Source organism: Marmota monax, unplaced genomic scaffold, assembly GCF_021218885.2.
Source record: "Marmota monax isolate L192 unplaced genomic scaffold, Marmota_monax_Labrador192_F-V1.1 WCK01_AAM20220418_F8-fsc00163, whole genome shotgun sequence".
Lineage (NCBI taxonomy): Eukaryota > Metazoa > Chordata > Mammalia > Rodentia > Sciuridae > Marmota > Marmota monax.
Window position 1 is genome coordinate 372,493 of NW_026693660.1, and position 24,465 is coordinate 396,957.

General features: G+C 40.8%; 1 protein-coding gene across 1 annotated transcript in view; it reads left to right on the forward strand.

The window, feature by feature from the left end:
* The window catches only part of Bid (BH3 interacting domain death agonist), a 43,788-nt gene that overhangs the window by 13,216 nt on the left and 6,107 nt on the right, over window positions 1-24,465 (forward strand). The window contains exons 2-3 of the mRNA XM_046459852.2: window positions 17,506-17,579; window positions 22,724-22,934. Coding sequence (XP_046315808.1) covers window positions 17,568-17,579; window positions 22,724-22,934 — 223 coding nt within the window. The 5' untranslated portion in view covers window positions 17,506-17,567. The remainder of the gene's footprint in view (window positions 1-17,505; window positions 17,580-22,723; window positions 22,935-24,465) is intronic.

Here is a 24,465-nt window from a genome sequence, read left to right on the forward strand (position 1 = left end):
ATGAAAGAGCCAAGGTTTGTGAATTTCATTAATGGATAACCAAGTCTCCTCTCTTAGGCATGTATGATTCTTTCTTGATAGTGTCTTATCAAGACACCTGGCAACACTTTGACCTTGCTTTCCAAAGATAATACCCTAAATTTAGAAGAAATTTTTTTTTGTGTGTGTGTGTGTGAGATTTTTATTTGGTTTTGTTTTGCACTGTACCACTGACCTGTATCCCAACCCTTTCAGGATAGCTTGGGACACTGAGACAGGAGGATGACAAGACAAGCCCTAGCAATTTATTGAGGCCCTAAGCAATTTAGTGAAACCCTGTCTCAAGATAAAAAACAAAAAGAGCTGAGGATGGAGTCCAGTGGTAAAACACCCGGGTTTTCTAGTATCAAAAAACAAAACAGAAAAAGACTATAAATTAGTACCACTGGAAAATCTCAAATATTTGGTCATTTGCATTATAAAAAAGAAAAATAACTGTACCAGCGGTGCAGCTGTGTGTGTGTGTGTGTGTGTTTTAAATATTTATTTTTTAGGTGTAGATGGACACAACACAATGCCTTTATTTTTATGTAATGCTGAGGATCGAACCGGGGTCCCACCCGTGCTAGGTGAGCGCTCTACCGCTGAGCCACAATCCCAGCCCCAATGTGTGGGTGTTTTTAATCTTTTTTTTCTTTCTTTTACTGCAGTGCTAGGGATCAAACCTATTGCCTTTTGCATGCTGGGCAACATCTACCACTAAGCTGCACCCTCAATCTCATAATACATTTTTATTCTTAGCGAAAGCATTGATCAAATTTGTTATGATAGTTACGTACTAGTCATACTCTCAGAATTTGACTCTCCATTCTTCTTTTCTGATTACAGGTATGCACTTCCATGCCTGGCTGATTTTCTTAAGAAACTGTCATCTGTGCCCATATTTTTAAAAACTAGGATATAATTGGACGAATTGATAGTATAAACAGAACCTTACCTGGAATAGCATATTTTTTAATGATGCTCAAGTAATCAGCAATGATGAGCCATTTTTATTTATTTGTTTTTTGGTATTGAGGATTAAATGTAATGGGTGTTTTTGTCACTGAGCTACATTCCTAGCCCTTTTTATTTTTCTTAATTTGAGACAGGGTCCTACTACGTTCAGCCTCCTGTGTTGCTGGGATTATTGGCATGTCCAGGGATGACAAGCCATTTTTAAAGGAATTGAGACTGATGTTTTGTAAACAAATACCTATAAAGCCCCCCTCCAGGAAAATTGGCTTAGTCCCTGGCTTATAGGGAAGTAAGGAAGGTCACTTCCTAGTAGGCCCAGGAATTTAAGATATTTGGGAGACTTGAATAAGGAAGATAAAAGGCTGAATATACAGACAAGGACCAGACCATATATAAAAATAGAGCTGCAGTCAGATGTCATGCCACATGTCTGTAGTTCTAACTACTCAGGAGGCTGAGGCAGGAGGATCACTTGAGCTCCAGAGTTCAAGACCAGCCTGGTCAACATAGCAAGCCCCTGCCTCAAAAGAACAAACACAAACAAAACAAAACCCACACCAGAATTCTGACATAAAGTCTGCAAAAGCCAGCCTGGAAAAACAGCCCCTTATCTATTACAAACTGCCCTCATGCCAGCCTGCTGTATAAGGCAACCTGTGGGAAGCCTGATTGCTATCTTTAGTAACAATTCATCAAACCAAACAGTGACTTCTGCCAGCCTCAATTGGCCAGGATTTGATAAAGAACTGACAGCTTTCCGAATTTTTGTTCCTGTCTCCAACTTGGGACCAAACAGAGAAAGTCACACATGCCTCCTAATCAGTCAGTGGGATGCCCAGCTTCTACTTCTAGCTTCCCCATGCCAGCAGCCTCTAGCCAAGGCACATCAAAGCCTTCCTTTTTTCTACCTCTTGGGATGGGGACTGACTCCCTGCTATAGCAAGCTCTGAATAAATTGCCTTTGTACCTCTCAATTGGTTGGCCTTCATTTATCCCACACAGGAATTCCAGAACATTTACAGATTCTGTGGGTGAAACTAAGTACTGTTTCTTAGATATGGTATTCTTCCCTCAGAATAGCAAATACTAGAAGCTTTTAAGATTCCGGTCTGTGCTGGGTGCTGTAATCCTGGCTAGTTTAGAGGGTGAGGTAGGAGGATTACAAATTCCAGGCCAGCCTGGGCAATTTATTGAGATCCTGTGTCAAAATAAAAAGGGATAAGGGTGTAGCTAGTTTAGTTCCCCCCGAAAAAAGTCCAATCTGAGAGATATGTTATGAAAATTTCCAGACAGAAGTTGCCTTTGTGGCTTTAGCATTTATTCTATACTGTATTATGATTTTATATTTGCAAAAGAAATATAAGGATAAATAAATATAATAATTAGCTTGTTAGCCCTCTTGCTGCACCTATGGAAATTATCAGGTAAGCCGGGCAGGTGGCAAAACCTGTAATGCCAACTACTTCTGAGGCAAGAGGATCAAAAGTTCAATACCAGCCTCTGCAACTTAGTAAGACTCTGTCTTTAAACAAACAAATATATAAAAATAAATAAATAGGGCTGGGGATATAGCTTAGTGGTAGAATGCCTTCGCACCCCACACACAAAAAAAAGGAAAGAAGGAAAGAAAGAATTATGTCCATCTAACAAGTCTAGACCTTTTTTAGAATTTTTATTTTTTTTGGTGTTGGGGACTAAACCCAGGGCCTTGAGCATGCTAAGCACCACTCGACCACTGGACTACATCCCTAGCCCTGCAACTGGGTGTTTTCCATATACTTTCACAGCCTTTGAGCTATTTTTTTGTTGTCAAATTATAGAAAACTGACAATACAAATGATCAGACTAATGATTTTGTTCATAGAAGTGCAAATGATGGGCTGGGGATGTGGCTCAAGCGGTAACGTGCTCGCCTGGCATGCACGGGGCGCTAGGTTCGATCCTCAACACCACATAAAAATAAAGATGTTGTGTCCACTGAAAACTAAAAAACAAATATTAAAAAAAAATCTCTCTCTTAAAAAAAAAGTGCAAATGAACTTTGCCCAGTTGAATGCAATTGATTATCACCTTTTGGATATTGGCCAGTTTTGCATCTCTATTTAATTTTTTTCTGATCCCCCCATTGCTTATACATGTGGCTCTTTTGAATAATTTTAACATTTTATTGTTTTCCCCATTAAATAATGAGCTAAATAAAATGTTCAACAGGTGTTCATTTAAGACGATGGGGCAGGGGGAATTCCCTTCTCCAAGCCCATTCTCCCTGCCCCCCCTTTTCCTCTCTCCTTTTTTGGTGATACTAGGAATTGAACCCAGGACTTTGCACATGTACAAGGCAAGCGCTCTACCTTCAGCTACAACTCCAGCCCCCTTCCTTGGCCTCCAAGCTAGAATTATAGGCAGTGCCGCTGCACCTAGAACATTATTTTTCTGATGAAGGCAACAAGGGCCAGAAAAGCAAAGTGTTAGTGATGCCTTTTCTTTTCCTTTTTCTAGTTAATTCATACTTACTAGCCCTAAATCGAGGTGGCACTTTTTCCTTCTCCAGATTCCGAATGTAGGTGGAATTTTATGCCTCATTTTTTTTCCATGCCTTATTTTATATCATACAGTTTAAGCTTTTCCTGGCACATGGCATATAGTGGACCCTTGGATAGTTGATGGATGAATTAATAACTATATTCTTAAAGTAGAACACACTTTTTTCATAGTTTTTATTATATTTTATAATTATGTACATAAACTCTTTATGGGTCATGTTTGCCTTTGTGTGCCTCTTCTGTTCATAGTGCTGTACCTTGGACATGTGTCCATGCTGGCTAATGGTGGATGTGGCACACATTGACACAGCTAGCTAAGTGATGGACCTGGAGACAAGCAGAATTGGGTTCTCCTGGCTTCTGTTTCATGTGTTCTTGCAGTGCCATATTTGAGTGATCTCAAGGTCTGTGGGTGGTGGGGGGATATGAGAGGTAGGTGCACACAGTTAATATTTATTTGTTCTGTAAGAAATTCTGGGAGTCAGCTGTCATCTTTGAATAGGACTATGAGGACAGAGTGACCATATATTAGCCAAGGAGATGCTGCCCTGCCCAGGTTTGGGACACTGGGTAGCCGCAGTAGTGCACACCTGTAATCCCAGCTACTTGGGAGGCTGAGACAGGAGGATCACAACTCAGCATCACAAATAAATAAATAAATAAATAAATAAATAAATAAATAAATAAATAAATAAATAAATAAATAAATAAATAAAAGGTATTGTGTCAACTACGACTAAAAAAAAATTTTTTAAAAAAATTTTAAAAGGGGGGGGCGGCTGGGGATGTAGCACAGTGGTAAAACACCTCTGGGTTCAATTCCCAGTATCACAAAAAGGCAAAAGGAAATACCTTTTTATTTCCATTGGCCCTTACGTGCGCTTGCTCCTGCCCCAGTAAGGCCCAGTCTTTTGCTTTGACCATGTGTGATGGTACAGGGTTAGGCTTTTTGTGAACTTTGGGGGTTTCAGTGAATTCAGGGACATTTAGCTTTCCAGATGTGAGTGAGGTTCCTGGGGCCTCTGAAAAAGGTTTATAGAGCCTGAGTAGAGACACATGAGCTATCTGTTGTCTGTTTATCTTTCTTGAAAAACTGGATCTGAGGTGAGTGTTCATGTGGCCCACACCCCTAGCTTGGGTGACTTTGCAGCTGCCAAGGCGCCCAATATCCTTGCTGGGCACCCACAGGCAGAGGCCCACCTGGTACCAGGGCTGTTGCATTCAGGCACTGTTAAAATGGTAGGTACTGTTTCCCTGTTTTGTTTTGTGAATTGAAACAAGGTCTTGCTGTTTTGCCCAGGCCTCAAACCTCTGGGCTCAGGCATTCCTCCTGCCTCAGCCTCCTGAGAGCTGGAACTATAGACCCTCACAAATGTACCTAGCCTGGGCATGGGCTCCTTGTTATCAGTAATAATACAGCTGGCCTTCCATATCTGCAAGGTATGCATCTGTGTATTCAGCATGGGTTTATTTTATTTTTTTAAAATCATATCTGTACTTAACACATAGAGATATTTTTGGTCTTTTCTAAATAAAATAGTATAAGAACTATTTACATAGCACTTACATTATTAGATATTATGATGCTAAGAGCCATAGCCAAGTAGTATGATGCATGGCATTTCTGGTTGAAAGGTGACGCCAGCAAGCCATTGAGATGATACGATTATGTTAAGATCTGCATTCATATGGATATTAGACCCCCCGCTGTCCACCTCGGGCCTGCTTCGGGACTCCTGGAGAGGTCCCATTGGTTGGGGAAGTGCGGTAAGAGGGAATTCCAGAGGAGGGATTTCCTGTTGGGGTCGGGCGCAGCGAGAACGCAGCATGGAGCTTACGGGGCATTGGTGGGGAGTTTCAAAAATAAAGTTTGTTCCTGCTTGAGTGGCTCATGATTTTGTGCCAGCCAGACTGCGGCAATTGGTGGCCTATACGGGGATAAGTAATCTAGAGATTAAAAGTATATAAGAGAATGTGTTTAAGTTACATGAAAATACTACATCATTTTGTATGGCATTGAGTTTTGGTATATAAGGAGGTTCTGGAACAAATCTCCAAGGATGGTGAGGGGTGACTGTGTTTGCTATCTTGGTACTACAGAAATAAGGCATAAAAGGCCTCCCAGTTCTCAGTCTGCATGTTGCATGGGGCCACTTTGTATAAGGCTTTCTGGTTCCTAAGCATGTTTTCATCCATTATCAAAGGTAAGTTGGCAGGTTACTATTTCCTGTTTCCTGCCCACCTAGCCAGTTTCCCACTGGTTCTCAGAAGGGAGGAGATATACTGGTGGCTACTTGAGCTTTTCTTCTTGCTGGTGACTTAGGTCAGGAGTTGGGGGGTTGAGATAGAATTATCGTTGACTCAGAAGCCTTTGGTTTTTGGTGGGCCTCATTGTCCCTATCCTCCTGGGCCCACTCATAGCAGACAGTTGATTCATTGAATTTCTTCCTAAATCATGAATGAAGCCAGATGCAGGGCATCTGCTCAGAAAGTTTACACATTTCCAAAGCCCCACCTGACCTAGGGAATACAGCATCCCCACCCCCCAGTTCTTTCTAGGTTTTGTCCTAGAGGAGCCTGCCTATGTCCTCGCAGCCCAAGTTGAGCCATAGTCACAGTCCCCTGACTACCATGAGACCCGTACACAAGGTATATTTTACTTTCACATCTGGCATCATTTGATTCTGGATTTAATAGGAAAATGCCACAGCAGGGTATTTATCATGATTATTTTGTTTGTTTTTGAGATGGGGGTCTTGCTATGTTGCCCAGAGTGGCCTGGAACTCCTGGGATCAAGCAGTTCTCCTACCTCAGCCTCCAAGTACTTGGGACCACAGAGTGTGCTTTGGCTTCCAGCTGACTTAGCTCTATTTTTCAGTGGTGAAAATACTCAAATTATTTAAATGTCCAATAACAGGAGATGGGGATGTATTATATTTTGTTGTGTGTGATACATTCACACACACACAAATAGGGGTTTCAGTTTGGGGCACTGTTGACATTTTGGGCTGGATAAGTTGTGAAGGGCTGCTATGACCACTGTAGGATATTCTATAGCTTCCCTGACCCCTGCCTACTAGATGCTAGGAGCCCCTTCTCCCCATTCTGACAATCAAAACTACCTCTAGACACTGCTAGATGGCTTTTGTTGTTGTTGTTGTTGTTGTTATAAATGGACAGCATGCCTTTATTTGTTTATTTTTATGTGGTGCTAAGGATCAAACCCAGTGCCTCACATGCGCTAGGCAAGCACTCTGCCACTGAGCTACAACCCCAGCCCTGCTAGATGGCTTTTGAAGATCAAAATCATCCCTGGTTGAGAACTAGTGCATTAAGTTGTAGGCATTAGAATATTTTTGAAGATTGTTTATTTAGTGGTCCTCAGATCCAACAAAGGTCTTTGTGAATGCTTTCTACTACTGAGCTACACCCCCAGCCCCAAAAGACTATTTACAAGTGAGAAAATGACCAAAATGAGTGAAAGTTGCAATATATGAAAGTCTCCATGTAGATATAGGAGCTTGAGTATTAAAATCTAGAAGGAAGTTGATCAGTGTTTGCATTAATCCTCCCCCAACTGCCCACCCCGCTTCTGTCTTTTAGTGCTAGGGATTGAACCCCACTGGAGATAGAACCCAGGACCTCACACTTGCTGGGCACGTGCTGTACCACTAAACTACATCCCTGCCATGACAGATGTCTTGAAAAGATGTGGTAGAACAAGACAAAGAGCTCAGACCTTGAGGTAGAGGCCTGGGTTATTGTCCGTTGTGCCACTACTTGGGCAGTGACTGGGAAAATGGCTTGATCTCTGTGGTCTCTTTCCTGAGGAGTAGGTTCTGTTTAACCTTTGACTTGATTCTGATAATGATTCTGAGTTTTCCCCTTGCCCTTGAGCTGCCATCCTTCCATTCGTCCATATACACTTGTATCATTTGCTTCTGGACCTTTTTCTGTCAAACAAGTACCATACCCACCCACCAGTGGTAGAGCTAGACAGATGCTCTACCACTGAACTACACCCCGAGTCCAATCACCCTGATTTGATCATTACACACTGTATACATGTATTAAATAATCACACAGTACCCAATAAATTTATACAATTAAGACAAAAATAAAAATATATCCCAGTGGGAGAGCCAGCGCAGCCTCCAGCTGTGCAGGGTGCCTGACGTCAGTGAGCATCTGAGACAGGAAATGCAAGTGCTGAGAGTGGGGTGGTCCATGCCGGGTTTTGAAGGCTGAGTATCCCTGTTATGGCCAGCTTCCTTCCTGGCCTCTTCCTTTCTTCCCCAGGACAAGTTGGTTATTCATTCTCCTGCTTATTTTTTATTTCCTATGCATGTAGGAACCCTATGAAATTGCCAATATTGTTTTTGTCCTACAAAATAAAAATTTTATTTGGCTTAACCTGATATTTTGTGTAAACTCACATATACAGATACTTGCTAAATAGAATTACCCTATTCCAACTATTCCACAGACGTTTTTGTTTAGTCTCTTGGACATCTTTTCTTTTCTTTTTTTTTTTTTAAGAGAGAGAGACACAGAGACAGAGAGAATTTTTTAATATTTATTTTTTAGTTTTCGGTAGACACAACATCTTTATTTTATTTTTATGTGGTGCTGAGGATCGAACCCAGCACCCTGCCCATACCAGGCGAGCACGTTACCGCTTGAGCACATCCCTAGCCCTCTTGGACATCTTAATACTGATACACAACAAAACTCTTATTCTGTTTAATGATTTTATGTGTATCCAATTGTATGGATATATTTTTAATTTTGTTTTATTTGTATAAATATATGGGGTACAGTGTGATAATTTAATACATGTATACAGTGGGTAGTGATCTAATCAGGGTAGTTGGACAGGAGGTAGAGCTCAGCGGTAGAGCATCTTCCTAGCATGTGTATGGCCCTGTGTATATCCCCAGCACCCACCTCACACACACACAAAATCAGGGTCATTGACATTTCTTATAAACACCTAAAAATTATTTGATTAATAATTAGTGTATATAAGTATTGTTAGACCAGGACGCAAGAAAAGACCACTGACTCCAATTAAAATCAAATTAAAGCAAGCTTATTATTTCGACCGGCCGGGCTGTTTCTCCCTCCCAAAACGGCGGGAACAAGACAGCACCCCACCTTTCCTACAGCCCAGCTTTATAGCCCAGAAAGTTACACAAAGGGGGGTTACAGATAACAGAACTCTGACAAGCATCACACTAATGGTAGTTTACATTTTTTTTTTTTTTTTTTTTTTTGCTGGCCCCAACATCAGAATTTATGAGGACCATTAGAGCCTCAGAGAGGGTCGTTGTCTGGCCAGGGAAGGCCAATATTTATGAGGTGTCACTAAAGTTTCAGAGAGGGCTGCTATCTGGTCAGAGAGTCAGGCATGGGTGAGTTCAAGGCACGGGCAGGCATTCCAAGCAGGTTCAGAATTTGCAGTAATTTATAGTAAAGCCGAAATTATCTTTTCATGGCTTTGTGGCAAGATGGCTCCCAATTTCAATAAAAGATCAGGTTGGGTCTATCATTCCCCCCTTTTCTTATGTGTCCCTTTCAAATCTTTGATAGGGTAGGGGAAGAGCACTGAGGGAATTTTAATCCCTCAGGTAACAGTCTCCAAATTTTTAGAACTCACCCAAAACCGGTCTCCCTGATTTTACCTGACTTAATTAATTACTTATATTGATAGTCTATTTATTTTTGGCTCCATTGTTGTAAGAAGAGAGGCGTCACTCATTTTGGCTTCTTCTGAGCTGAGAGAGGGTAATGTGAGGGGGCACGGCATGAGGTGTGAGTTTTCTTTTAGAAGTCAGTTCAGTTTGGAGTCTGGTTGAGGAAGAACAGGTTGTAAAGTCATCTGGGGATGGGTGCTTCTATGAGAGAAACAAAAACCATGAGTACTGAATAAATGTTGCAACAGCTGGAACATTTCACTGTATAGAAGTCCTCTTGCCATGAGGTGTGAGGGCTGAGAAGTTAGTGTATATATTTACTAGGAGAAGCTGTCTCCATAATAAAACCAGAGTGGACAAGGCCTAAAGTTATCAGGAATGTGAACACAACATTAAACTTTTAGTGTTACAGATGTCCTTTTCCATAAGATACAGTTTAATAATATCATCTGATCATGTAAAATCCTTTTACTAGTATAACCTCTGTGTCTAATAGAGAAATCTTTAATTCTGTTACTCAGGGCTGGATAATCGTACTAGCAAACACGAAGCCTTCCTGTGTAGGTTAGGAATATCTGTAGGCCTTAAACTAAAAACTTCTGTCTCTGGCAGCTCCTCTTGATAGTCTCTTTTTATAGTTATCAGGCGTTTCTGTCTGAGAATCCTTCTTTGTAGCCTCCAGTCTTACTTATTTTGGGAGGCTAACATAAAGTGTATACCTTAAAACATATTATTATGATTATGATTATGATTATTATCATTATTATTTAAAATGCCCAGGAATGGCTGTATTTTGGTTTTAATGTCTTTGCTAAGTGTTTAAGATGAAGCAGTCAAACTGACTTTTGTTTCTATCTATTGTTAACAGTCAGCTGAGCTTTTATGGGAATCATTCCTGGGGAAACTTGAGAGCAGCTTCTCAGTTCTGCTAGTGCCATTTGCACTAGGATGGGTCCAGGTCTTGCTTGACCGTGTGGCTTCCCTCGGAAGCATCAGGGAGGTCTCCCTTCTCTGATGACTCTCCTCTTCATAGCAAATGCACTGATTGGCTTTCTGTTCTCCAGTGGTCTCATTAGTCTCCCTGATCGGGAGGTTATGTGGCCCAGAGTTGCAAAGCTCTTTAGAGAAGTCCCCTGTTCCCTGGATTCAGACTGACTCAGAGGGCAAGAGCCAAATATTGGTTTTTCTGGCCCTTTTAATTTAACTTTAATTTTAAAACTTAATCTTAAACATCCAGCAAATAAATTTTAACAGCCTTATATTAAGAGTACTGGGCTTTAATGTCTATAACTTTATAATTATTTATCTTTTAAGTAATTGGGATCTGTATTATCCTAGGTGATGGCTTATTATCTTAAATTAACCCATGTTGTGTTCTTAAAGTAACACTTCTGTAAAACACTAACAGGGAATCTTTAGATCACTTAAAAGGAAATTACAAAATAAAATTAACAAGAGTAAAAACACTTAGTTTATGTAATAGCTACCCTGAATTTTTGGCTGAGTTATACATTATAACCCCTGTTTGAGCTCCTAGTAATCTTGACAGAAAAAAAACAACTTTTGAACATAACTTTAAATGAACTAAAATCTGGCCTACTGCTTTCGTAGTCATTCTCACATGTAGTAAGATGGGACACAGAGCCTTTTCTCAGGTAAGGCAGAGCTCTTTATAAATCTTAAGTGTTTTAGTTCTAAAGCTGATCTTTTTTTTTTTTTTTTAAATATTATTTTACAAAGTTTACATAAATTGTTTGAGGTCACATGAACATTAGCTAACACCATATGATATCACATTTAAAACATGAATTAAAGAAAGGCTGAAAGTTTTTTAACCTTTTCATAGATTAGGCTCTCATTAACTTAAAAATACATTTAAATTGTTCCCCAATGTAAAAGGTAACATAAAACTTTACATATCTTATTGATAACAGGTAAATAAATCCCCAATATATTTTTTTTACCATACAATTTCAGAACACCAGCTTGATATAATGGTCTTTTAAAGTTTCTACCTTACAGACTTGTATACCTGGAAGATATGAGCACATTAATAGCATCACAATTACATTGATGTTTTTATATTAACCAAGTTTAGCTTTTTAAAAAATGACAGTATAATGCTCTAAAATAACAGTTCTTATTTAACCAGTTGTTTAATTTTTATGGTTGCTTGCTCTAGAAAAAAATAAAACTTAATAAACACAATGTTATGGGTAAACTTATGTTTTAAGAAATTTTTGTCTCTTTAACACATGACTGATTTTTACAATCTTATACAGACCTTAGTACAAACTTATACAGACCTTAGTAAATCAATCAGATATCTAACAAAAGTACTCATGAATGAGTAATCCCATATCAAATTTACTTTACTTATTTTATCAAAATATTAGACAAGTGTATTGAACAGTGCTAGCCATTTTTTTTGTTGAACGAAAAGTCCTAGAACCAAGGCATATTAGACATTTTATAGACATTAATATTTTATTAGTTTTTTTGAACACCTAGAAAAACTCGTAAGCTTAAATTTAAAGACATTTATTTTTATCTGTTTATCCAATTTAAATTGAACCATTTAAGTCACGTGAATTAAAGATCTTTGGATCCACTTTTTAAAATTTGTTTTTATGAGCGCTCCTTATATATGTTAATTTGTATATCATATATATGATATATGGACATATGTATATATAGACATACAACACATAACAAAAGGTGCACACATAACAATAGTAAAGGCCTTGTAGCTTTTCGCAGGTGAAATCTCCATTGCAATGTTTCAAAAACTCCACAGTTGGTCAAAGATAGAACTGATCAGAAAAAACATTAACCTAGGTCTGTAGGATCAAAATCATGAGCTCAAAAAAATACAGAATCTAAGGAAAAAACAAGAGTCCTAGAAAAAATACTGGCCAGTAATTAGTCAATACCATACAATTTACTTTTTTTTTTTTTTTTTTTTTTTTTTTTTAGGCCTCAGATCAGTCTCCTACTGAGCTTGCAGGCTTCTTTCATTTGCATTTCAACATAAGTCCTGGCTGAGGTCTGAAGGAGCAGGGAAAAACTGTTATTCTGAGCAGATAGCTCAGGCCTAAGGCATTTTAACCATAAGTCATAATTTTCAGGTTCGGATGTTGAAAATTATGATACAAGTTTAAGATACAATTCACAAAATTTTATATCTTTACATCTTGTTTTGTCAACAGATACCATACTATGATTTACTATCCTTGTCCAAATTAATGCACTGGTACACACAGTGACATTTTCCCAGGCTACCCAATTCAAAATTGGTGAAAAAAAAAAAAAAAGACTGAATGATTGGGAAGTTACTTGCCAACTTGGAAGTAGAGTTCTTTAGTTTTCCATCCTAAGTATTTAAGTTCTCTGGCATGAATTATCTGAAATCATAAACTAAACAATTACCTAAACCCAACTTTTAACTGCAAGATTGTGCAATGCTTCAAAAACCCATTCAGATACCAGATTGTTACAATAAAACATCATCTTTTAGACACACATTTAGCCAAGATCATTCCCAAGAAACAATTTATAATATTAACACACTATTGCACATGTCTTAAAGGGCCAGAAACAAAGACACAGGACAGACAGAAAGGAGCTCCAGACTATGGCTGACAGACAGAAACCTTTAAAACAGAGCAGATAAGAGAAAAATCTCCTACACCAGTGGCACCATAGACGTCCCCACAAGGGGACCAGATGTTTTCACAGAGGGGCAACCTGAAATGTAAAATCAAGGGTCTCCATGGCAACTTCAATGCATTAAGTGTCCCCTTTTTCTTTTTCTCTTTTTTTAAGAAGACAGAGGTGGCATAATCCTTACCGTGCAAGGAAGGAAGGCGGGAATTCCCCAAAGCAACAGGGCTTCGGCAGCTGCTGGGAGTCCCTCAGTCCCTCCTTTTACTTACAGGATTAGCTCCTCTGGTTCAGTTCCACCCCAGGCGCGCTCCATCTCCTAACATTTCAGTAGTCAGCACTAAAAAGTTAGAGGGAGGGTGGTGGTGGTGGTATCAAAATTTGTAACTGAAAGTTTGGTTCCTGACCTTGAAGCCAATTAAGGCCAATTTAATAATGAGGACAGGGTTTTGAGAAAAAGAAAAAGGGAGGTTTATTGCTTTGCTAACAAAGGAGAAACACAGGGGACTCTGCCCAAAGGTTGTGACTCTCTTGATCTGGAGGGACAAGGAGTTTTAAAGGAGTCTCACTTGTTAACCTGGGAGATACTCAGTTCTTTGATCCCCAGCAGGCATTGCCCCCTGCAGTGGGTGTGCTCCAGGCAGCCAGCTAGGGGCTTCTCTCATCCTGCTTATCAAAGGGGGGTAAAGTTCATCGCAGTTCCTTAAAACACAGTCCAAAGGGGTGTCAGGCTTACTTGCTTTATTACCCATTTTCACGTCCGATATCCTTAAGTTTTTACCACAGAAATCACACAACAAAACACACAAAAACAAACAAACAAAAAAAACATATAGAACACAGAACAAAACATAACAGAAACCCGGCACCAAAACAGAAAAACAGAGGAGCAATGCAACGTCTTGCTAAAGCTCCGGGGTAGGAGTGCGTGCGTGCCCATCGGCACGTCTCTACCCTTCCAGAGGAATTCCCTACAGAACAGAACAGAAGACAGAACGATTTCTCGTTACTGTCCAGACAGGAGTATATGTGAGCCTCGCCAGGCCACCTCTCTGTCATCAGAAGAGATCTTCCTTAACCGGATACCAGATGTTATAAAGGCGCTACTTACCTGTGGAGGCCTCCTCCACCAGGTGCTTGCTAATAGTTTTAGTGCAGCAGTTCACTGCAGTGCTCCGGGGACCTGAAGGCTCACTCTGAGGCCTTGGAACGTCTCAAGTTGCGCACCCCCTAGAGTGGCTCTCCAGCCCGAAGCCCTGGAGCGAAGGCCAGCTTCAGAATTTCCAGCAGTCTGGTCTTGTGATCTGGTCGGGCAGGGTCATCTCGCTGGGGAACTCCAAAATGTTAGACCAGGACGCAAGAAAAGACCACTGACTCCAATTAAAATCAAATTAAAGCAAGCTTATTATTTCGACCGGCCGGGCTGCTTCTCCCTCCCAAAACGGCGGGAACAAGACAGCACCCCACCTTTCCTACAGCCCAGCTTTATAGCCCAGAAAGTTACACAAAGGGGGGTTACAGATAACAGAACTCTGACAAGCATCACACTAATGGTAGTTTACATTTTTTTTTTTTTTTGCTGGCCCCAACATCAGAATTTATGAGGACCATTAGAGCCTCAGAGAGGGTCGTTGTCTGGCCAGGGAAGGCCAATATTTATGAGGTGTCACTAAAGTTTCAGAGAGGGCTGCTATCTGGTCAGAGAGTCAAGCATTCCAAGCAGGTTCAGAATTTGCAGTAATTTATAGTAAAGCCGAAATTATCTTTTCATGGCTTTGTGGCAAGATGGCTCCCAATTTTAATAAAAAATCAGGTTGGGTATATCAGTATGAGGAACAGTGTGATATTTTCATACATGTGTACAATGTATACCGATCAAATCAGGGTAATTAAGATTTTTATCTTATTGCTTTGTGTTTGAAGCCTTAGAATTCTTCTCTTCTAGTTATTCATAAAATATATAATAGGTTTTTATGCATTATAGTTTCCTCACTGATCTATGGAACACTGGGACTTATTTCTTATGTTTTATTTTTTTTTTTGTTATCCAATCTCCCTCTATCCTTCCCACCTTTCCAGCCTCTAGTAATTACTGTTTTACATTCAGGTCAACATTTGCTTTTTCTTTTTTTGTAGTGCTGGAGGTTGAACCCAGAGGGCCTCACTCATGCTAGTAAAGTGCTTGTACTGAACCACACCACACTTCTAGCCTACATCAACTCTTTTCTTTTCTTTTTTTTAAGATAGGGCACTTTTTTAACCGTTAATTAAGTAACTAACTAATTAATTAAATGTGTTGCTGAGGATTGAACCCAGTGCCTCATACATCCCAGGCAGGTGCTCTACCATTGATCTACAACATGCATCTTTCTCCATTTGAATTATTTCAGTTAACATAATGTTCTTTATTTATTTATTTTTTTTTAAACAAAGAATTTTTTTTTTTAATATTTATTTTTTAGTATTTGGCGGACACAACATCTTTGTTTGTATGTGGTGCTGAGGATCGAACCCGGGCCGCACGCATGCCAGGCGAGCGCGCTACCGCTTGAGCCACATCCCCAGCCCCAACATAATGTTCTTTAGTTCCATCCATTTTGCTGCAAATGATAGGCTATCGTTCATTTTTATGGCTGAACATTATTCCATTTATGTGTGTGTGTGTGCGCGCGCGTATGTATGTATGATATATATGTGTGTGTGTCTATATATATGTATATATATTTATACACACACACACCACTTTTCTTTATCCATTGATCCATCAATGGGTCCCTGGGCTGATTACATATAGTAGTTACTGTGAATGGTATAGCAATAAATATGTAGGTAGGTAGGTAGATTTTTTTTTGGGGGGGGGAGTACTGGAGATTGAACTCAGGGGCACTGAGCCATATCCCCAGCCCTCTTTATTTTTTATTTTGAGACAAGGTTTCACTAAGTTGCTAAGGCTAGCTTTGAATTTGCTATCCTCTTGCCTTAGCCTCCGGAGCTGCTGGGATTACAGATGTGTGCCAACACACCCAGCTAGATGTATCTTTTGTGTGCCAATTTCATTTCCTCTGGATATATACCTGGGAGTGGATAGCTGGATCATATGGTAATTCTATTTTTATTATTTTGAGACATATTTATACTGTTCTTCAAAGTATATGTTCATCCCCAACAGTCTATAATAGTTATGTTTGTTTGTTTTTCCTGGTATTGGAGTTGTTCTACCACTGCATGAAATCTCCAACCTTTTCACTTTTGAGAGTCTTGCTTAGTTGCCTGGGCTGACCTTGAACTTGTGATCCTCTTGCTTCAGCTGTGCAAATAGCTGAGATTTTAAATATGTACCACTTGTCTGGCCAGGACATATTTTTTGACCTCAGTTCCCAGTTGGCATTTGTCTAGTCAGCAGTAGGTCATTTAGCTTGTCATGTGTGTCCAATGTAAGACTTAATCTTTTGTATGTCAAATGCAGTCTCTTTTTTCATCATTTTTATTGGAAATCTTTTCTTCATAATATGAACAATTGAAGCCATATGACCTGATTGAAGGAACTTATTTGCCCCCTCCTGTCACTTACTAGTTCTGTGGCCTCAAGAAAATTCTTCCTAAAACTAAATTTTCTCCCTTTTAAGTCAGGATCAATGCTGCCTGCACAGCAACATTGTGTGGAATGCAAGATCATAAAACTTATCAAAGAAATGGGTTGGTATCTTTGTTGTTATTGGAAGGAATTGCTGTGATATAAAACTTATCAAAGAAATGGGTTGGTATCTTTGTTGTTATTGGAAGGAATTGCTGTGATAGTTGTCATTTTGAGGAGATAGATTTCCTGAAATTTTTTAGATATATGTTGAGAGCCACAGTCGGAATGGCCCCTGGCATTTTGCCAGAAGTAATGGTTGAGAGGCGAGCCATTAAGATGTTGCTGGATTGATTCAATTGTATATTAGACCTTTATACCAGTAATAGGGCTGCTCTTGCTGCCTCGGGCGCCTGCTACTTTGGAGTTCCCATGGAGTTCTGGGGGGGGGGGGTGTCTGGGAGAATTGGCACGCGGAGCCCGGTGGAGGGAGTGTATTCCCGGGAAGTGTGTGTAGAGTGCCAGTGAGAGTTCGGGAATAAAGAGTTACTGTTTGAACCTACAAGGCTTTGTGGCGGCTCGGTTATTTGTGCCCAGACAGACTGCGGCAGATATACTTTATTTACTGAGTATATTCTTGTAGGAAACTTACTAATGTAAATATTTACTTTAAAATAGTTTGTAAGCCCGATCAGCCCATTGGCCTGATCCATGAGGTCTTCCTGAGAATGGAATAGGAGAGTTAACTCTTGGATGGAGGACTGGCCCTGGGGAGTTCTAAGGGGTCTGGCAAGTCTCAGGGAAGATCCAGGAAAACTTCAGTTTGCTCACTAGGTTGTGGCCCACAATTCTGTGCCAAGGGGAAAGAAAGGAACCCGACTGAATACCATCTGCTGGCAACAGTGACCTCAGCTGCTTGGTTGCAGTGGCCAAAGTTCCTGAGCCAGAGCTGAGGCCCGTCTTCTCCATTCTCCCCTGTGGGGCATCCCTTCAGGATACAGCCACCCACCCTCTATGTGTGTCCTTTTCTAGGTGGTGATCTTGGACCTAAGTGAACCAAAACTGAGTTGGAGCTACCAGGTGCTGCCTGTGCCATGGACTCTGAGGTCAGACTCCTGAATTCTTTTGGAGGAATTCTTGGAAAGGGGATGTTAGAGGATTGAGTGTAGGCTTGTTCTTCATGCACTTGCCTGTGGGTGCTGATCTAGCCTGACCCCAGTTCCCAGTTCCTATCTGACAGCTCTGCAAAGAGGAACCACAAAACTACAACAGAATTACCATTTCAACACCCCTGAGCCTATGGACAGTACCCATGGTGCCTGAAAAGTCTTGTGTTAGTTGGCTTTCTGTCACTATTACAAAATATCTGAAAAATTCAACTTAAAAGTAAGATTTATTTTGACTCATGGTTTCAAAGTTTGATTCCGTAGTAACTTGGCACTGTTGTTTCTGGGTTTGTGATGAGGTAGAACATCATGGCAGAGAGAGTGTGATACAGCAAATCTTTGCAGCTGGGAAAGAGAGAGAGACGGGAGCAGAGACAGGATATACCCTTCAAATATACATCTTTGAGTGGCTGCTTCCCCAGACTAGGCCCTACCTTCTAAAGTTTCTACTACCTCTCAAAAAAGCACATTAAGTTATGAATCCATTCATGGATTAATCCACTGATGAGCTCAGAGCCACCAGCATCCAACCACCTCCCACAGGCCCCACCTTTAAATACTGCTGCATTGGGAACTAAGCCTTCAACACAAGGACAACACAGAACTTTTGGGGGGCATTCTAAATCAAAACTATAGCAGGTCTCAGTATGTACTTGTTGAATATCCTTTCAGAAGAATGGGAATTGTGGGATTTTTCAGGTTGATAACTGGAGAGCCCACTACCTACTGGGCTCTGGAGAGATGTTAGTTGCATGAACAGAAGAGATTTCAGAGCTCCCACTCGTCCCCATAAGGACCAGTTATCAGTGTGGATAGTATTCTATGTTGGTGCCAGGTGAACTTGCCTATTGTGTCTTCCAGTCCACCACATTTACTTCCTCTCCCATATTCTTTTTTTTTTTTTTTTTTTTTCTTCCCCAGAGTGCAAGGAGTAGAATTTATCCAGGTATAAAGAATAGAAACAGAACTCTGGCAGGGACAAGAAAGGACGCCAATAAGTGTTGCCCTTCTCTCCCATATTCTTGAGATGTCTTCAGGTTAAAACACAACTGCCACTTCCTTCTTGCATAGCACCCTAGACAATCTTTCCTCTCATAAGGTCCCACTTTCCCTGACACCCTTTCAGGATAGGAAGGGTGAATGTCATTACTCCTACTGTTGTTTTTTTCTTTACCTTCAGGGTGAAAAAGCTGAGACACTGAAGGTTACCCGGTGTTTTACAGAGTTGGGGTTCTCACTGAACCACTGAGCAAAAGTTTTCTCTTACATTTTGGGGTTTGGTCTTTCTGTCCCTATCAGAACTTTCATCCTATTGTAGATACTTTGACTTTCTCAGATATTTTCCCCCACTCCGGAATTTTAAAAAATATGGTAAGATCCCATAATATAAAATTTGCCATTTTCACTTTTTTTTTTGGCAATGGGGATCGAACTTAGGGCACTCGACCACTGAGCCACATCTCCAACCCTATTTTGTATTTTTATTTAGAGACAGGTCTCACTGAATTGCTTAGTGCCTTGCATCTTTTTGTGACTGGCTTATTTCACTCAGCATTCTTCTTTGAATTTATTTGAAGTACTAGAAATCAAACTCAGGCCCTCACTCATTCTAGGCAAGTATTCTACCACTGAGCTACATCTCTCTTTTAATCTTTTATTTTGAGACAGAGTCTAAGTTGCTGAGGCTGGCGATCTTCCTGCCTCAGGCTTCTGAGTAGCTGGGACTTCAGGCATGCACCACCATATCCGGCTTGAGATATATATGTTTGTAAAAACAAATGAGACTGGTTTCACTTTTTGTTACTCTTATTTAGTGTTCTTTTTTGCCAGGTTTGAACACCAGATTTATTCTAATTTATCAAATGCATTGGAGGTTTTTGTCTTCTTCTCTGCATCAGAACTGATTCTATATCATAAGAATCATTTTTACTTCATTTGCATCAGTTATGTAAAATATATAGCAGAATTTCCTAAGTGTTCCTCATTTCTCTCAATATATTTTTTCCTATGATCTAAAAAGATAAATATTAAATTCCTTCTTCAACTTTTATTACTGGAAGATTTAAAAGAAGTATAGTTCCATACTTGGCATGTCACAAGCTCTGTTTGTTCATGGAATGAAATAAATTCTGTTTCCCAAACCACTTCCTTTTTCATGGCACTTGCCTGTCCTCTTGGCTTTTCAGCTCACTGCAACTAAACATTTCCAGATCCCTCATTCTCTAACATGAAATACTTCCCTTTCCTTTGCCAGCCATCTCTATTTTATGTAATAAAGATTACAGAATGTATTGGATAACCTGATCTAGCATGGCTGGCAGCTGCTGTGCCTCCACATTCAGGCTTCAGATTCTTATTTACCAACTCTGGATCAAAAGGTGGCCCTTGGGCAAAGACCACCTTTATTAATTTCCTTGGGCTGCTGAAACAAACTGGGTGGCTTTTAAGGACAAGAGTTTTAAGCTGGGCATGGTGGCACACACCTATAATTCCAGTAACTCCGGGAGTTGAGGCAAGAGGATCATCAGTTCCAGGCCAGCTTCCGCCACTTAGCAAGGCCTTATGTCAAAAAATAAAAAGGGCTAGGGCTGGGCGTAGTGGCTGACGCCTATAATCCCAGAGGCTTGGGAGGCTGAGACAGGAGGATCTCGAGTTCAAAGCCAGCCTTAGCAATTTAGCAAGGCCCCAAGCAACTCAGTGAGACCCTTTCTCCAAATAAAATACAAAATAGGTATGGGAATGTGGCTCAGTGATTGAGTGCCCCTGAGTTCAATTCCCAGTACCCAAAAAAATAATAATAATAAAACATAAAGGGATAGGATGTAGCTCAGTGTCTGGGTTCAGTCCCCAGTACCACCAAAAACAAACACAAAAACCCAGGAGTTTATTCCCTTACAATTCTAGTGACCAGCAGCCTGAAATCAGGTTATCATCGGGGTTGCTCCCTCTTTCTGAGGGAGATTCTGCCCAGCTTCTGGAATTACCAGTGATCCTTGATGTTTCTTAGCTTGGACATGCATCACTTCAGTTCTGGCCTCTATCTTCAGGTGGCATTTCCCTGCATGTCGTAGTGTATATATTTTACTCCTACAAGGCACTAGTCATTGGACTTAGGGCTCACTCTTATGAAGTTTCTTAACTTGATTATGTCCAGATAAGATCCTATTTATGGGTACTTGGGGTTAGGACTTGAACATTTTTTTAGTGGAGACACACTTAACCCATGATACTGCCCCCGGGTTCCTTTCTTCTCTTCTAACCAGGACATCTCCTTGTGACAGAAATGGCCATGGTTTTTGAGTTTCTAAGCTGTTTTGTACCCTCTTGGCTTCATAGTACAGGTATTGTAAGAATAAGATTCAGTAGAACTTTTACATAAAGTTTTGCTTTTATTTGAAAGTAATTCTGAAGAAGTAACAGCCAAAGAGCAATAATACACAAGTATCATATTTTTAAAAATATTTTTTTAGTTGTTGATGTACCTTATTTTTGATTTATTTATATGTGGTGCTGAGACTCAAACCCAGTGCCTCACATATGCTAGGAAAGTGCTCTGCTACTGAGCCACAACCCCAGCCCTTCAAGTACCATATTTTATTTAACCCTTTTTTTTTTGGTGGTGTTGAGGATTGAACCCAGCGCCTCATGCATGCTAAGTACATGCTGTACCAGCAGTTTTATTTATTTAAAGGAATTTTGTCCTATTAAAAAACTTTTCTCGGGCTGGGGATGTGGCTCAAGTGGTAGCGCGCTCGCCTGGCATGCGTGCGGCCCGGGTTCGATCCTCAGCACCACATACAAACAAAGATGTTGTGTCCGCCGAAAACTAAAAATAAATAAGTAAATAAATATTTAAAAATTATCTCTCTTTAAAAAAAAATAAATAAAAATTTAAAAAAATAAAAAACTTTTCTCAGGGCTGGGGATATAGCTCAATTGGTAGAGAGCTTACCTCACATGCACAAGGCCCTAGGTTCAATCCCCAGGGCCACAAAAAAAAAAAAAAAAAAAAAGCTGTCCTGGGAGTTTTTTTTACTTTTCTAATAAATGTTTTTTTGTGGGGCTGGGGTTGTGGCTTAATGGTAGAGCGGTCGCCTAGCACATGCGAGTTGCTAGGGTCGATCCTCAGCACCACATAAATAAATAAATAAAAAGTTGTTTTGTTTTTCTGATGCAAATTATTAAGGACTTAGAGGATTACAATATCTTTTCACCAGCACTTTTGTCTTCCTTTGCTCTTACAGCCCCTGTGAATATTTGGCATACATTTGGACAGGTCTTGGAATCCCGAGCCTTCCAGACTACTTATTCCCTCTTTATTTTAGAGCTGTGGTTGCTCTGGGCACATGGTGCCACTGATGCTATAGGTACTCACCTTTATTTTCAAAAACCATCCTCACATGCAGTCAGCATGCTAGAAAGGCCCCTCCTGGCTCCCACAGTGCAGGCATTTGCAGGAGCTGCATGCGGCTTAAGTGTTACCAGTAGAGATGGACAGTGAGTGGGGACTGTGTGCTCCAGCCCCTCCTGGTCAGAGCACTCTGTAGGGTTTTCATTAATTAAGCCTCTAGAAGTAGACCAAGCTAGGCCAAAGGCAGTTGTTTATCTGTGGTTACCACCCCCAGTATGTATTGAGAGTCTTCTGTTGGCCCAATATCATCCTAGGCCTACAAAAGAAATTATGGAAAAGAAAGAGCTGCTAACTTCTGGAAGAATAGCCAGGAAAGCTGGATTTTATTTGGTGAAGTATCCCTGGTACTTTTAAAAAAATAATGTAAATACATGGATGGCATCTAAATGATATTTCCCTGAATTCCCTGAATCAGACTGTAGCATAAGAAACTCACCCCAGCCATAGATTTCAGGTAAAACAAATGGTGGATGAATCACTTAAAGCTCTCTCTTTGGCATCTACAGGAGGCATTGCTGCAGGGATCTTGAATCTACATGAGATTCACCTCTTAGGCCAGTAAGGTTCTTTCAAGACCATCTGTACCCCATAGAACTATCTGCTCAGTTACAGGGAGGGCTTCTGACCCTGGCCTGGGTTCCCAAGAGCCTTCCTAATTCCTCTTTTATCTTAGGTCAGCAATGGTTCAGGCCTCAGGGATGAGTACATCACAAACTTGCTGGTGCTTGACTTCCTCCAAAGCTTCTCTGACTGTAAGTTTCACCAAGAGCTGAGAACTCTGGGCCAGGAACTACCTGTGCGAACTTACCTGGAGGGGGAACGTGAAGATGAGCTGCAGACTGATGGCAACCATGCCAGTCTCTTCGTGGGAAGAATAGAGGCAGGTAGGCACCTGGCCCCATCTCCTTTGTGCCAATCCTGGGCGTTGCTGTTACTAGTAACATCTGAGGATATCCATGGGCTAGAAGGGACATTTGGGCTCAGTCTTGACCCATGGAGTTTTAGGCTACTGTATATGTTCATATTATATGGTTTGATCTGTGCTTGATTGCCTCTAGTGGTGCTGAACTTATTTTAGGTCCAGCATCTACCTTCCTATGTTCATCCACCAATATGAAAAGTGTTTTCCCAAGTAATTCTGGAAACCACTGAGCTTTTCCCAAGTAATTCTGGAAACCACTGAGCTGTATTAAATAACCTGAATGACTCCCCAGTTTGAGTTTATGTAGTTTCAAGAACCAGAAAGCTTTAAAACAGTGGTGCTGGGGTCCCATCTTTAGGCAATCTGATTTGATAGTTCTGGGGCATCACTGGTGTGAGCAAAAGCCCCACAGGTGATTATTACACAGCTCCACACCACCTTGAGCAGGTCCCAATCCATGTATTTAAAGGAATTTTTGTGTCCCATATAGAACTTCACATTTTCCCTTTTTTAGATATAAGAAAACTGAGCTAGGGGTATAATTCAAGTGGTTGTCTGGCATACATGAGGCCCTGGGTTGGATCCCTGGCACAAAGGGAGGGAAGGGAATAATTGAAGTATTATGAACCTCATTTCCAGATGAGGAAACTCAGGCCCAGGGACATATAAATGACTAGACCCAGTCAAACTGATGGGCAAGTCCAAGGCAGGACTTGAGCCAGACCCCTCTTGAGCTTCTTGGGTTGCCTCCCATCATATCAGTGCTGCCTCCTGTTATCTGTTTCCAGATTTTACCATTCTGAACTTTAATCCCTGTGCTCTCTTCCTTGCCTCTATCCTTTTTAGTATATATTTTTAGATGTTGATGGACCTCAGTTTTATTCATTTATTTATATGCGGTGCTGAAAATTAAACCCAGTGCCACTAGACAAGCGCTCTACCACTGAGCCACTAGTGCTGCTTCTGGAGAAAGAGCAAGCCGAGGAGCTCAGGACGTTGGTTCTCAGTAGTGTGCACACAGACTTTACATGAGGAACTTTTTCAAAATGTGCAGGCCTTGAGTCTACTCCACCGACCCAGGTCAGCTGTTAGAGTGGAAGACTTCCAGGTGATTCTGACCTTGATTAGAATCACTGCCCTGGGACTGAAGGTGTAGCTCAGGGGTGGAGCATTTGCCCTGTTGCTCAAGGCCCTGGGTTCCACCACTAGCACTGCAAAAGAAAAAAGAGAATCCCTGCCCTGAAATTCCACAGTGACCCAGACCTTCCAACTTGTCCTGCACAACCTGGTTGTCTACTCTGAAATTTCCTGTCACCGAGACTCCAGTGCCCTCTGGTGGCTCTGGGGGAGACCAACAACTGATTCTGCCTTTTGCCCAATCTCATCTTAAATCTGGTGAAAGGAAATGTGGCCAGTGTTTCACACTAGTCAGGGTATGCCAGAAACTTTCTTTGAACCCAACCAGTATGTCTTCTGATGGTCCTAAACTGAAT